This window comes from Notolabrus celidotus, chromosome 16, assembly GCF_009762535.1.
Source record: "Notolabrus celidotus isolate fNotCel1 chromosome 16, fNotCel1.pri, whole genome shotgun sequence".
Classification (NCBI taxonomy): domain Eukaryota; kingdom Metazoa; phylum Chordata; class Actinopteri; order Labriformes; family Labridae; genus Notolabrus; species Notolabrus celidotus.
The window spans coordinates 15,485,815-15,502,469 of record NC_048287.1 but is presented as its reverse complement, the minus strand read 5'-3'; the positions used below and the strand labels follow the sequence as shown (position 1 = coordinate 15,502,469).

Sequence of the window (16,655 nt, the reverse complement as noted above, 5' to 3'; positions counted from 1 at the left end):
AAGTGACTTCAAAAAGATATCTAATCTGTTATAATGCCTGTGATGATTGGTCTCTTTGTAGCTTAACACCTTTTAAACAGTACACAGCACATACAATCTGAGTGCTGAAGTTTGAATATGTTAATGCAGGCCCCAGTATCTTCTCAGTATTTTGTTTTTGGTTCCAGATCCATTTGTTTCATGTACTAAGCATAGACTGTCCATGGAAAACTACCACACCTGCAAGAGTCTGACTGCTACTCTGTGAATCTGCCAATAAGTGCTAGTATTGGCAATGAGTGTGTGAAAGGTCCTTGTTAAGATACAATAGGAGCACTGTGGGCTTGTAATGTGAGGCCCTCGATAGGAACACATCGGACAATAGGCGCATTGGAGGAGGAAAATATAACCACTATGCTAATTTCAGGTCAGTCACATGGGGAGCAACGCTGATGGTCAGAAGTCAACACAAATATTCTTACAGCTCTGGGCGTTATTGAACACAATACATGGAGAGAAGCCACATGTGATATGACAAAGCTCTGTACAGATCCAACTATCATTGTGAAACAAAGATTCTGTTTGCAACGCTGCAAAAAGAAGAGATTTAGGGCTGCATATGTGGCTCACACATATCTTGATGCTTGATAAAATGGGTGGACTTTCACCTGACTGATTGCAGGGTTGCTGGCAAACTTCAAAAAGCATTGAAAAAGCCAGAGATCCTCCAGTCCTCAGGTATGGGCTCCACCCCCAATGAAAATGGTTCATTCTTGCTAATTTACTATTTGACTCATTTGAAATGTGCAATACAACTAAATGTATCATCTGACATAAAGGTTAGATTTGTATTGTTGTTATTTTGTCCATAAGTCTGTCTTAGGAAGGCTTACAGGAAAACTACTACATTTCAGTGAAACTTGGGGCAGTGACAGCACTTGCCAGGGTAGGACCAAAATGCAGTTGTTTTGCCATTAGGGTGTAGCTGCACAATCTGTAGTTTTTCCACCACAAGTTCAATCATTTGTCATAGATCACACCCAAATCAACCTCAACTATTTCAGCATTATGTATGTATGGTCTCGTTACTTATATTGCAAATTTGCTACCAAAGAACACAACTAAAAGGATAAAAGGCCACTAAAAAATGATTGGATAAGCCAGAATGTGAAATAATATTTGAACTGATATGTATCAAACTCATGAACAACTAAGAATTTCTTCCTTGTGTTGATAGTCAGTCTTTTTGTCTTTCATTGTCTTTCATAACAACTGTTTTTAGAAATCAGCTGCCATTTTTATGCCATTACTTCAGACTTAGCTTTCAAAATCTATGTACAATAATGACAATGGTGTTTTTTTCTGCTTCTTTGCAAATGTTTTTTTTGTTTGAATTCTTACTAACAATATTTTGTTGTCATTTCTGGGAGCTTGTATCCCTGGAAAGCACATTTTACCATTGTATAATTAGTCTTGATCTGAGGCCAGCCTTAAACAGAAAAGTTGAACAGGAACATATTGTGTAACATCTGAATTCTGAAAATTTTGATAAACATTATAGGGCAGATAAAGGTTTGCATTGTTATTTTGTTATTCTGTTCTCCTTCTGCATTTTCCACCAAAAACAGTATGGTGACCATAATGTACTCTTCACTTCAGCTACATCTAGTTGTAGTACAATCTGAAGCTATCCCCTTTATCGTGTCTATGCTGTTGTGCCAATCAGGGGTCATCCAGTTGAAGTTTATTTAATCTGGGAGTTCATGACCAGGCTGCACTGTTCAAACAGCAGTTAATAATAGACAGAATATATAGCACTGAAGTGGTCTCATCTCTTTAACTGCTGCCAGTATGTATCTTTTAAATTAAACATAATCTGATTATGGACATTTTCTTGACACCTGCTTGTTCCTCAATTTTATTCACTGGGCATGCCTATCCCAGATTCTGTGTTCAGCATTCCTGTAATGTGTATTCACCAGTTAAATCAGCCACAGTGATGCAACAGGTTGTAACAAGTATGTGTGAGTCAGTCCCTCATGACATGAAATGTGTCTTTGGTCACGTAGTGAAAAGTGATGTAAAGTAATGTAAATTTGTGACCAATGCAGAAAATCTGCATTATATTTTCATTGAAAAGCACAACAGCCCCAGTGTTGTGAAGTTGAATGATTTCTGACCTGAGTGGTAAATCTTTAAAAAAAAAAAAAAAAAAAAAATTGTAATTAGTTACATTTCAGCGTTTGTTGTTGAGTTTTGGATAAATGATTCCATCAGCTTGTAGCCCATTTTAGTTTTTTTGTTAAATACCAACCTGTCTGTTAATATGAGGCAAGCAGCTGCTAGCTTAATGTGGATATGCCACCATATTCTGGGTTTAAATAAGTAGCTTTGGCAGTGACGTCGGTTTGGATAAAAGCGTCTTCTAAATGATATTGTAACATAAAGGACTGGTTGAGTGAGAAGAAAATGGCAATAGTAAGATTACGGGAAAGAGGACCTTATGTTCTGCACCTCTGAAGGGTGCCGAAAAGTAGTGTTTAGACTTTACTGTGAATTAAAATATTAAATCAAATGTGATTTAAAACAATAAAGCAGTCAAACGCTTTTAATTCAAGGTGAATGAAAATGTTAAGTAGGCTAATAAGAATACTGTTGCCATTGCACACTACCAACTGTAGAATCTTGGTGACAATTCTTTTAGCAGCATAAATAACTAATATTTTAATCAATAAAATAATCTTCAACTCAATACTTCATGTCAACTTGTTAGTATATTTAGTTGGTAGCCAGGCAATAAGTGGGATAATGTACAGTAAGTGGGTCGTTAGGCAAAATAGAATCCTGACAGGGTAAAACACGACATCAACGTGAAGCAGAGGGCTCCTTACTCACCCTGTCAGAATTCTATTTCGCATAACAACCCTTTTTACTATACATCATCCCCTACTTGTTCGTTTGTTTACCAGGTAATGTCAAACTTTAAAAGACTACAGAAAAAGATTTTAGTGAACTTTTGAAAATCATCATGTCTACTTTGTTCATTCGTTGCCTGACAGACATAGCATCTCATTCCTTTCAAAGATAGTGACCAGCACATTTATGAATTTATGCAGCATTATAGTGTTGTACCTGATCAAAGGTCACCAGAAAAACAAACATTGTATTTTTTATTTGGCTGTAAAGTAATTTCCCCGGCGTAAAGTTTTCCCCCTCATGACCTATATTTAATATTGATTACCTCAATAAGGTGCAATAACTGCCATGATAAGACTGTCCTCTTTTCTCTTGATGTTGATAAGGTTGTTACTGAGTGACTAGGCTGGGTGAATGTTAGTGATGTGGAGGAGTCCCATTACACAGTAAAGCTTTAATAACATTGATTGCTTAGTCTGTGATCTCCGGGGGAGCAAAGGTTAAACTAACCAGACACCTTAAATACCCTCAAGTTTTTACTGTTGACTGCATTTCTACCTCTGTCTAAAGAAGACAGTGTGAGTGCAGACACTATGCATATGGTGATAAATAAAACGTATGTGTTATTTTTAAAGTCGTGTATCAGACATGTCGTTTTAATGTGTCAATTAAGAGTCCCAATGACACACTAACAGTCAGATGACAAGTTCTCAAAAGGGTGAGACAAATAAGTCTGTGTAATAGTTAAAGACCACCTCATAAAAAGGCAACTATATGAGAAAGTGGAAGGCGCAAGGCTAGTAACAATTTAGTATGTGTATTGATATAATTTAAATGAGCTAAATAAGTGTACATAGTTGTACAATGCAAACAAATGGCATTGTTATTTACTGTTTGAGGTTGCTCTAAAATTCAGCAATCATTATAATAAGGTGGAAAATACACCATAAATCTATGCAACTAAACAGAATTGTTATTGTTTGAGTTGCTATAATCAATAAGTTTATTTTGAGCTGCATCAGAGGAAGAATAAACAAACACTGAGTCGACTGAGGCCAACATAATCCTCCCAGCTTCTGTTCACTGAGTTCATCTATCATCCAAGCATTAATGTCTTTTTCACCAACACCAATTTAAGCCTTAGTCAACATGCATGGTGGAAGCTGTTGATGCATATAAACAAAGCTGTAGTCACTCTGTCAGTAGGATTTTATGTTGTACAAGAGTAAAATGTGTACTATTGTGAAACTTTGTACCAGCTCAGCACTTGTGCAATCCAGGAATTGCTTGGATCAATAATGAGATTAAGAAAATTCATTACTGTGAATATGATAATAAAAACAATGTCCTTCCATACATGTTATTTTTTCATGTACATGGATATCCTATCAAATTACAAAGGTTTTTTTCTATGTCTAGTCCTGGCAGGAGCCACACATTCCTGCAGAAGCGGGTCAGCCTACGCAGATAAAGTTAGACCGGTAACAAAAGTGGAAACTGCACCTAACAAGCCTCTGTTTTGATTCCAGAGGAAAATATGTGAGGTCAGGATGACAGGATGTCAGCTTGTGGGTGAGGCGCTGTGTTAGATCGAAACTTAAATACAGAGATTATGAATTCAGTGGGACAAGAAGTGGGCAGTAAGACCACCATTTGATTCATTTCCTATCAGGATGATTGGAAATAATGGACAATAGTAGTGAAATTAAAGACCTATTCCTGGACTTAAGCCTTTTCCTGGGATAACTGTAATAACAGTGTCGTGTCTTAACAGCCCGTGATGTGCAGATGTAGAATGAACCTCGTGGCACTGGCCAGCTTGAATAGTAATTCGATTTATTACAATCAAACAGCATCAGCATCAGTAACAAGCATCGTGACTGCTTGGAGGACGACCGGGCCAGATGAAGTCGCCTCTCTTCTGTTTCCACGTTCTGGCTTAAATACTATGAAGGTGCACTCAAATTAGAATGAGGGTGTCCTTCAAACATACACATATATGGACTCTTCAATACAAGTTGACAGAGACGTCAACTGTCACTGTCAATCATAGATTTGCCTATGTCAAAGGTGATCTTTTTTAGGCCCTTCCTAGAGACTTCTGGAGCCTACTATTGTAACTCATTCTTGTGGGCCCCTGAAATTATTTTAAACAACACAGACTAGCAACATATACTTAATCTTATGTGGTTGAATATCAGATACTACAACAGCCCTGCCTTTTCACAGATGGGACCGTTATCACTCATCCTCCACACAGGAAAATTAGCTCATGTACGGTGAAACAACAGGAATAATAATATAAACAGTGGACACAGCTGTTCAGTAGATTGGGGTTTAGGTGAGTGGATGCCTACTAATCCAGTTTTGTCATCATTGTGAAGTTGCCAGATGACCATTAGACACTTCAGGAAGGTTCTGCTCCTCAACATGTGACACTCTGCCTCATAACCACCAAAACCTCAGTTTTTGTACTTTGAAAAAAGAGATAACATTTTTTAATTGGTAGGCTTGAAAAGTTATAACCTTTTGCACAGAGCCAAAAGAGATAGCTGTTCCCAAACATTCAAGTCTTTTATGTTAAGTGAAGTGTTCCATCTGCCGACTGTAGCATGTGACATCATCCAGGGCTGAGAAATGAAGCCAATGCCCGAACAACTTAAACTGCAGGTCATCCAGTGGCCACTTGGGGCTGGTGCCAAAAATGTGTCAATATCCATTAGGCCCAATATTAAAGGGAAAACTTTATACACAATGTTTACAGGAGACAGTTTACGTCTCTTAAGGTTATTTATTTTCATGGCAACTAAACATGAGCTTAGAGCTTTAATTCAAATCATATTATGGATTAAATTGATACATAAATAAGGGGATGACTTTGAGTGACAGGTATACTGCTAGCTGACACGTCAGCTAATTTGGTCACTGAGTTTAACATTTCTGCCCCTTTGTCTTGTTAAAGCTTTATAGGGATTTTTAATGTAAATATTGGACTAATTATAGATCTTGCTATGTGATATTTCGTGCTAACTGGATGTCCAAAATGGTGTGCTTCAAGTTTTGGCAACTCCCATGAGCATATTTAGCTTCTTTAGTATAATGAAGAAACAACTCCAGATAGTAACAAACACTAAACAGGAAACAGTGTTAACTAGTGTATGGTAACACGATTTTACTAGCAGACTCAATAGCTTTGATAACTTGATGTTTTCCAGCCCCTTGCTCCTTTCTAACTCCTCCCTCTTCACTCTCCTAATGCGGTCACATCTGACTCCAGAAGTGACTATACATCCAGACCAACATGGTGGCCCCAAAATGCCCAATTTGAGGCTCCAAATATGAAGAAACCAACTTTGACAAAACCAGTAGGTAACTTTTCAGTGGCTGTCAGTTATTTGAACAGTTTATAGTCTGCAAAGGGATATACAAATAAACAATATAAACAGATAAGAGAACTATTGATGTCCTCATCAAACACACTGCATCCAGATTTTTCAAAATACTTCCCAAAATGCTGATATATTGTTATATATATATATATATATATATACCTGTTGAACTATTGATTTAGACTGTACTATTTGAGGTCGGACAGAGCATGTGGGGCTTTGGAAGGAGACTGTTGCGTGGCTGCGTGTGAAGGATGTTTTGACTGGCTGCATGTCTTAAGAGTTACAGATTCATTCACAGCCAAGGAAAACTTAAAGCTGATTAACTCAGAGCAGGCTAAATCGTACTGCACAGCTTGTAGGAATGAACCACATTTTCATTGATTGACAGATTGTTTTAGGAAAGTTGGCCACAAAACTGGAGCACTGTGATATTGTAACATCCATATCCCTGTCTGAGCTGTTCCTTAATAGTTAATGAATATTTGGTCTGTGACCTGAAGAGCCCTGCTGTTAATTATTCCTTAATAGCCTTATATTGAGAAAAAATAAACACGTCGTAATCTTCAAAAGGAGGTAATATGATACTACATTATCACTGTTGTAAATGAAAGGTCACGATAAATGTTATGAATAGTGCTGTAAAGTCTGATTATTGTTCATCATGATTAGCATATTTAAATGGGCCATAAAAGTAATTCTTCTGATATGTCCCTTCTCCAACATTATTCATTTTATATTTTGATATATTACAGTCAAATCATGTGCACTACAGAATGATCTAGTTTTATACCATCAAGCATACAAAATAATAAACAAATAAGAATAATTCAAGAAAGTTTGTATTTAGGCTTTGAAAAATTATCTTTCCCCTTTATGTGTATTGAAAAGAAAATATGCATCAGGACCCTTGAAAGCTAATTCATATTCAATATTCCAACACAAGGGATAACCACTTGTACTTTGCGCTGCCTTCTGGGGGTGTAGTAAGTATAGCCTCGTATATGACGTGAAATATAATGAAGCAAGGGCAGTGGTGGAGGATTAATTCATGATGTTTCACTTACACAAAAGTAAAAGTATTAAATACTGTTTAAAATAATTAAATACCTACTGTACATCCAAAATGTCTTGCTACCAAAATGTTTTGATGTGTAAAACCTAACTCCATAATTTAGTCTATTTGTCAGAGTAATATACACTGCTGAAATCCCACATTCCCATTTGAATTAGGGTCAAGGCAAGTGGTAACCTCTGGTCTAAAAATATGAGTCCAATGTGGAAGTGCTAAAAACTGCAGTTCACCAAGGATCCGCTTGACGCTGGCTCCAGAAGTACCGGAAACCACATACACACCAATTCAAAAAGACAATCTTTACAGCAGAAATAAACATGTTTACAGCCTGGTACAAAAGACGAGTGTAGTCTGGATAGCTCATTTCTCGATCGGCAGACACTGTAGGGGGGTGAACTTTTTTCTAACATGGCAATTTTGAAGATGTTGAGATTACGAGTCTTCTAATGAGAGGCACAGCTGACTTGATTGACAGACAGGAACACTGTAGCTGTTGGCTGGGAGGCTCAAAGCCCACCTCTTTACGTCACAATAGCTCAAAAGCAGCAATATGGCTGCCACCGAAGATTCGCCTCAAAACAGATGGGTGACGTTGGGGATACTACGTCCATATTTTATACAGTGTATGGGTCAAGGTGGCCAAGTAGTCCTACTTCCAATCAGAACTTTGACATGTCAGTAAAAGTATTTTGTAACATAGGCCTATCAAAGATGAAAAGATAGAAAATGACTCAAGGATGCGTGATATTAATGCTGGGAAGAGAGCATACATATAACACATGGACGTTTAAAAACTACACACTGTCACAGGACTTGGTAAAAAATAGCCTACTTTGCATTTGACAACATAGAAATGTTTTTTTTTTCCACTTTGCCCAACTTCCGGTTACTTGATACAAGTATTTAAATAGACACAGAGAAAAGAGGAACTGAACTCATTTCCATTGAGAACATGCAGCACCTAAACGCAGCACACCCCGCATGCTGTTGAGTGCTGACTGAACGGGCTATGGTGATGATACAGTTGTTTCGCAATGATAGCAGCAGCTCAGTGGGCGGAACCAGGACGAGAAAGACGAGCGGGACGTGACTGTCCCGCCCGGGTGTTAGAGTTCAGAGAGATGGTGTGCTCTGTTTAAGCTAAAAATGTAAGCTACTGTACCTTTAAAAAATCCACATAGCCTACCTCATGTAGTATACATCATATCTAGTATACTGAGGTATTGCCAGGCTATGCTTGGTGTTTTACACTTAAGTTCTACTAATGGCTTCTTTACATTTTCATTATAGAGCTATTTTCAAAGTAAATGAATATCAATATTTATTTAATAAAGTAATATTAATTTGTGTCATCTCCATGTAGTTGTACTTTTTAAAGGTAAATATAAATACACAGGAATATACAATCTGTATGATACTTTAATGATAGTGGTTAAAGTATATACAACTATTAGAGACAGAAAGTAGTAATAGAAAATTAAAGATATCTATTTTAAGTTTGTATTGTTTTTTTAGTTTTTCACATTATTTACAAGTAGTTTCCACAACAGGTTAAAGCATAATTTATTTTTGCAAGCTATTCATTTCAACAAAGACTACACTGTCAAAAGGAAGGAAGTGACGGTTTGAGAGCTAATTTTAGTCGTTTGTTTTCAATGGAGCAGGCCCTCATAGTGTCTCCTGGCCTTCATGTAAACAAGCAACTGTCTAGAGAAAACCCTGTACACACACACACACACACACACGCGCGCACACACGCACACACGCACACACATTCAGTCTGCCATTCTAAGTGGAGAGGACTGATGCTGATCAGGCAGATTTCGTAAATGTATCACTGTAATAACTCATTACAGTTATAGAGTGCATAGATCAGTGGTTATGCTGAGGTTTTATTTTGGGTTAAGGATTTGGGGGAGGACCCATTCACAAATATAGTGACATAAAAGCACACACACATGCAGAGACATTCATGGACAGGGTGAGGTTTAGGAAATCCTGACCAGTGCTAGCCTGTACTGAAAGTACAGTGAGGATCCTCTGCACAATACAGCACTCTGAGGGATTAATGCCTGAACCAGTTTACTCAATCAGTAAACACAAACAACTGACACTAATCTTTTACAGTACGCAGACAGACAGACGTACAGACAAGCTCCAGTGTGCTGCAATTGTGCAGTTAAAGGAAGTCGTGTCAAGTCTTGTCTCTTGGTATCATTTCTCATCAGCACTTCCATGAATATTTTCCTCTTCACAACAACATCTGGGGCCTGTGAACATTAGCAAAACAAAGCAGTTTCTGTGCCCTGCCATGAGGCCTTTTTCATCCCATGATAGGACTGAACAAAATATCCCAAAAGAAGCTGCTCAGAGGAACAAATGGTGATGTGAAATTTGAAGCGCAAGAAATAAAGGGGTAAATAAGAAGCAGCAAAGAAAAAGGAAAGAGAAGAGTGTTTTGTCCCTTGGTCGGTCACATGCTCAGCTGCTCTGTCTGACTGCCAGACTCTGCTCTCTGACTGTAATCTCTGTTGGCCAGTCAGTGCACACAGAGAGAGAGAAAGAGAAAGAGAGAGAGAGAAAGATGGAGGGTAAGAGAGCTGCGTCGCAATCTAGGTCGTCCGCCAGTAATCCCACTGGCAGGAAGTATGTCGTGGGCACACACTGCCAAATGCTGAGCTCACCCAACTCCTCTCTTCCTCGCCCTCTGTCCAGGTCCAGATCTCGTCTCATGACAGACCTCCTTCAGTTTGTCTTTAACTGCAGGACTCACATGCTCTGATGTTATCTCAGAAAAGTTCCTGACCCTGATGATTACTGATAAATAGGAACATAAATCTAACAAGAGTTAAGGTCTGAACTGATCTTAGACTACTGAATTTATTGAGCTATATATAAATAAAAAATACTTCTTTTGACAGCAATGAATAAAATGTATATTCAAAACCTAGACTCTTTTACTCTCATTTAGAAATTATACAATATTTTCTGCAAATTGGCTGTGGCACTGATATCCAAATGAGGAAAAAATATGTACTGTGACATCCTTTAAACTCTATCTACTAGTACATGAGGGTCATAATGCATGTAAATTAGTAAGTTGTAAAGTTGTAAGTTAAGACTTGGATCATTCAGTCTCTCATTTTTGGATCTCTTATGTATCTGGAACCAGGAAAGTTTGAGAAAACCTAAAAGACAATTTCCTGTTTGACAAGCTGAATAAAAGCAGAACTCTGCACGTCTGTCTGGTTTTTAAGTAATGACTCATAAGTTTCTTGCTGTAACATCTCAGAATATCCCCCGGACACTTGCACAATATTTGCATTCTACTCCTAACCTTGCTGCCGAGCCTGTTTGCAAAGTTGAAATGTCTTTTGTTAAGGGACTGGGTCACAAATCACTGAAGGTCTTGCTTTGTCACTTCTGTGCTTACCCATCCCCTCTTTTGTCCATGTGAGTGTTTGTGAAATATAAAGTAAGCACATAAAACAACACTAGAACAGGAGTTTGGCCCTGCTTTTTCTCATAATCCCTGACTTGTGATTGTGTATGGGAGCAGTGGTGGACAAAGTACACAGCTTCATTACTTAAGTCAAAGTACAGATACTCCAGGTCAAATATTACTCCAATACAAGTGAAAGTTGTTCAGTCAGATTATTACTTGGGTTAAAGTACTGAAGTACTTGCTTTTAAAAATACTTAAGTATTCAAAGTACTTCTTAAAAATCTCAAAACTTTGTATTTTCACAAAGCATGAGTGCAGGCAAGAATACATAGAAGTACATTCTGTTACATTATGTTTGTCTTGAAAACATTACTTAAAATCTCTAAAAACTATACCATGGAATAAAAACAGAAACTAAGTTACGACAAGCACAGACACCTTAGTTTGAAATGCTCATCTGGAATGAAACAAATGTTATTTAGCTCAGCACGCTTTCTCAGGTTGGACAGTGAATTTTTGTATGTTTGAGCAGAGTGGGAAACGAGGAGAACATTTCAAACGATACATATCATTCTTCATTTTAAAAACCGCTAACACAGGCTGAAGATATGGCCATGGGTGCTCAGGTGAATAATTATAGCCATCATTATCACCTCTAAATGAACTGCCTGAACTGAGTGAAATTTGCTCTGTGTTTGCACCACATTCAACCGTGGAGACACACGATATACAGGTACGACTAAACCACTGAGACAAACAGAACTACACAAACACATTTCACTGTCTTAGGGATCAGATTTCAGAAAAGAGAAGGAAATTCATGTGCTGACTTCAAAGCAAAAGTAGTGAGTAATTAGAGCATTGATAGAAATGTAGTGGAGTAAAAAGGACAATGATTGTCTCCTAAATGTAGTGGAGTAAAAGTAATAAGTATCCTCAAAAAATAATACTCAAGTAAAGTACAGATACTCAAAAAATATACTAAAGTACAGTACTCAAGTAAGTTTACTTTGTTACTGTCCACCCCTGTATGGGAGGAATGGCTAACACTTCACATCTGGCAAGTTTGAGATAATGAAGAGAGAGGAAGACGTTTGCTAACAAGGCCTGGGACTCCATACAGAACTATTTTTACAGTAAAAACAAATAGTGTCCCTGTTTACATTTCAGCTTAACAACCATCCTGGCTGTGTCTTGTGAAAATCATATTGTAGATTTACTTCTCATGTTGTGCATGGGAGTGGCTTATGCATTACAGTGGAGTGTTCTTGAAATACAGATATATATTTTGTGGCTATTTATTTTATTTTATTTATTTAACCTTTATTTAACCAGGTGAGTTAATTGAGAACCAATTCTCATTTGCAATAATGACCTGGGCAAATAAGCTTTATGCTTTATGCATTAACAGACAATGTATCAAATCTATGAATATATGACAATCATTAACCAATAAGAAGGGGATGAGAAGCCAGAGTCAGTGTCCAAAGTATCATGGTTTGCCTTAAAACAGTCAATTCATAGATGATTAATGTAGGAGACAAGCAGACGTGACATGGTGCTGTCTTTGGGTTTGTCACGCTATTTCCCCATCTCAGTAATGTTAATTTATATATAGATATATATAGATATAGATATAGATATATCCCTGCCTACAGAGACTCTTGCCACAGGGTACTTCTTACATTTCACTGATAATCCAGGGAACAGTAGAGGAACACTCATGATCAAAGTTTTACATCACATCATTTCTTCTCTCCATAATCACCTGATCCACATGTGGGCAGATCTTGCCCTCTCTGTGCTTCTGGCCCACATTACAGTTTTCTATGTTTGTTTGTTCAAGGCTAATGATGATGATGATTGGATCTCCTTGATGATTTGCAAACATAGCAAGAAAATGATGGTGACTTAGGTAACTTAAAATTGCAGGGTATGCACTTGTGGTCCAGTCACCTAGGAAATGTTTTAATGGTAATTACCCTACAGTCTGTCTGATAACAAACTCACAAATTCAGTCTAGTTGTTTTATTTAAGATAGTGCTTTAATCCCAATAATCACTTAATTAAATGTTTAAGCAATGTGATGTGATTCCTAAAGTTGACAGACACACTAAGTAGGTTATCTTGTGGACAGCTATGCTGCAACAGACTCCATCTACTACATGTTTGCTCAATTTAGCCTTGCCACTGTGGTCACTCAACTCTGTATTATATCACAGTCTAATTGGGGTGACGAGAATGTGGGGGCATGGTCCAAAGTTTCAGTATGACTATATGTGACTGTTAACAACTGAGTGATTAATAAAACACTTTGTAGTTTATGATGCATGTAACAATGGCATGCACCATTAGCTGAAGTTTGTACATTAACACCTGGACCATGGCATGACCTACATTTTCAGATGAGATTATCAGTCATGACACAAGTATAAATAGAGACTTCTAATAATAAGTTGGTAAAATCAGTTTATATGTAAACAAAAATAGAACAGATATGCAGGACAGAGAAAAACCCTTTTAATGCGTTTTTTAGGCAAGGCAGGGTTTTAAAAAATATTGACACCATGTGCACTAGTGGACACATTTCAAGCACATCCATGCTATGCTTTAAAAAAATGCTAAAATTCAGCCTGTAGTGTGTTACAAAAAAAATTTTTTTTTTATGATCTCAGCCAACAACATGCAGAACACATCTGCTGTCAAATAAAGCCACAAATATAAGAAATATAGGGAGACACTCGAGAGATCTTTGTAGACCTTGCATGACTTTTTGGGGGGGGGGGGGAATAAAATACCTTCAAACTGAACACTCCACTCAAAAACATTTAACATTTAAAGTGCATTATGAGAGTAGATCCGTATTTACATACAAAACCGCAGAGCATCGTGGGTAAATGCTGGTACAGAGTGAGTGATGTAACTGCTAGTTGGGCTGTTGTAATGAGGAGTAGATCTTGTGTAGGGGAATGAGGGCTCAGAGTACACATGAGTCTTCCTGATGGGTTTAGTGAGTCCATGGTGTGTGCTGCTCCCTGCTGAGCAGACAAGGGAACTACCAGCTGAAGCCTGCAGGAAGAAAAGCTGCTCTGAGTCCCAGCTAAAGTTCCTCTTTGTCCCAACTCGCTGCTCCACTCTGACTGGAACTCTGCACCAAGGGGAAGCCATTGAGGACTGAGCAGAAGGACTGTCTCTCTTCAGGAGGGATTCAATGGAGAAAGGACCACTGAACTTTACCTCGCATCTGATCTGAACAGCTCTGCAGGCTGAAGTTTCAGGAGAGAGGGGAGCTGAGCAGCTCTGCTTTGATGCTCTGTTTGAGTTCTCAGTCTCTACTTCACTGGACAACTCAGGGAAGAGATGCAGGATCCCTTTGAAGTGACGACGTACCATCTTGGTCGTGACCTGACCGAGGTCCAGCTTCCAGTAGTTTCTCTTACTGTCCACTATGTCTGGGACCATTGGTATCTGAAAAATACATACAAGGCATGGATGAGTTTTGAATTACTGTTTACAAAAGTCTCTGATCCTTCACTAAGTATTTGACATGTCAGAAGTTAAGGAGGGACTCACCTTGACAAAACAGTTGTTGGTGGATAAACAGACTCTGATGTTGTTCTCGACAGTTCGTCTGTCCTCACAAATGAAATGCATCAGCTGGTCCATCAGCTACAAAACACAGATTTGAAACAGATTTTAATATGCTTTGTTGAAATGTTGAAGTCACAAATGACAAAAACAACATAAACAATTTTTCAAAACACATTTAGATCTCTGCAACTCTAAAGATATGCTTTGAAAACTCCATCAAAGCTGATTAAACTGTATGACACTCAAAACACTTATGGGAAAACTTTCTATGAAAAAAACTCTATGAGACACAAAACAAATGAGAGCTCTAAAACTCCATTGAATCTTCAAAACTTGATTTAAAATCTCAGAAAGCTCTGTTAAAACTTGAAAAATCAGTCATCACTACCAATGTCTACATGCATTGTTTGAACATGTGAACCCACAATTAGGACTCCAGAAGACAGTCAAAGGTAAGCTCTTCTAGAGAGATCTCTAAAATGTATTACTGGCTTCATTGGATACTCTCTGTAGAGCTGAAAGCATTACATGTGGTTTGCTTTCATACCTGGGGAAAAGTGAGCATCTTTCCATGGGCGTGTTGCAGGACAACTGCAATCTTTGCCAGGTAAGTGGTGCTCTTACTGGCCACACGCTGCTGAGAGATACTGGCTGGTGATCCACAATTCCCCATTTTGGTCTGCATTTTGGTTGTGAAAGAGTCAGGAGAGTCAGGCCCCCCACAAGATGCTGTGTTCGCAACGTCACTGAGAGCAGAAGTGGTCCAACAGCGCTCTGGTGTGGATTTAAGTCCTGATGGGACAATGGAACATTATAGGGTGTGGACTGCAGTCTGATGAGGACCTTTTGATAAGAAGATGAGCCGTTACTGCTGAAGGTGGAGCCAGAGATCACAGAAACAGTTTCAAAAAGTCATCAGCATGTCTATATGGACATTCTGAGGGTTTCATCTCCTTCATTGTTCTTCTTTGCTGTTAGACACTCAGATGTAATAACTTAAACATTCATAGGATACTCAAGTCTAATGTTACATACATGAGTCCTGATTCATTAGCTGCCCTGTAGAGTTTGTCTTCTGTGTACCCACATGAATTGTATACATGTTGAAATACATATTACTGGCATTAAAGTGAGGGAGAACCAGCATTAAAAGTAGAAGAATGAAAATGACTAAGAGAAGGGAAACTTAGGTCCAATTTTGACATTGGTTAACCTTTCCAGTGAGCAGTTCACATAAATGTACTTGATTTAATTAGGAATTAAATGATTTAACCACAAACTATATACTTCAGGGGGTCTTTGGACCGACTTGTCAAAAGCTTTAGAAACCTCAAATGTATGAATTCATGTCATGTGTAATTAAGGATTACCTGTATGATGAAGTACAATCCAAGGTGCTGTTTAAAAAAGTTACTCCTCTTGAGTTGTTGCCAAAAAAATACACAATTTATCAAGAAACGTCTCAGATTAGAATCAGATACAACACTGACTCATTAGTTTCATGATACATTTCTAATTTTTAACATCTGAATAATGTTGAAATGACTGACATCAAGGCTGTTTCTGTGATGCAGCAGCTTAATGAGACTTAACGACAGCCAGGTGTGTGCTGTTCTCTGAGTCAGACCTGCCCCCCCTTTCTTATCTGCTGTTCAGTTGTTGGATCTTAAGATTTAACTTTAAACTCACAGACATGTTGTCTTAGGCACACAAATATAAAAGATGTGTTCACTATTTCTTCCTGGTTTCAATATATATATAGAAATAGTAGTTAGTTTCCTCTAATTCGTATTATAAACCTGTAAGCATGTTGGTCTCCAGCCTCCTAAATGATGTTCTGATAATACACAAAACAGGGCTGAGTGCCTCTGATATTCAAATAAACAATCTAATCACAGTGCACCAGTTTGCATATCAAACCTGTTTTCTTCTGTCCATTTGAGCTCATGAGCTCATTTACATCAGTAATCCTCATTAACACATTACATGATCAGGGGTGTGAACCAACGAGTGATATATAGAGGGTGAGCCTGGTCCGTTGAGGTTGCTACATGGTATATCCTGATGTGGGTCGGCAACACAACAACTGCTGATGTTAAATGTCTGACTGAAGATGGGCTGCTCAGCTGATCTGATGTCAGATCCACACAGTAAAAAAGCATAAGGAAACAAAGCCTGGTGCATCAGTGTGCAGGGTTCCCACTCTTTTCCAGAGATAATTTTCCAGGACATTTGCAGGACATTTTCATTGATGATCAAG

At 38.1% G+C, this 16,655-nt stretch overlaps 1 protein-coding gene across 2 annotated transcripts; it reads right to left on the bottom strand.

Moving 5' to 3' along the window:
• Positions 1 to 13,256: 13,256 nt before the first annotated feature.
• Positions 13,257 to 16,239, bottom strand: si:rp71-45k5.2 (uncharacterized protein LOC560783 homolog). Of its 2 annotated transcripts, none has more exons than XM_034704956.1 (4): positions 15,766 to 16,239; positions 14,943 to 15,238; positions 14,378 to 14,473; positions 13,257 to 14,272 (listed from the first exon to the last, which is right to left on the bottom strand). In XM_034704956.1, the coding sequence occupies exons 2-4, from the start codon at positions 15,078 to 15,080 to the stop codon at positions 13,670 to 13,672; spliced, it is 837 nt and encodes a 278-aa protein (XP_034560847.1). In that variant the 5' UTR covers positions 15,081 to 15,238; positions 15,766 to 16,239; the 3' UTR covers positions 13,257 to 13,669. The 2 variants fall into 2 exon arrangements, with proteins under 2 accessions (XP_034560847.1, XP_034560848.1); XM_034704957.1 differs by having other exon boundaries at positions 14,943 to 15,187.
• Between the last annotated feature and the right edge of the window lie 416 nt (positions 16,240 to 16,655).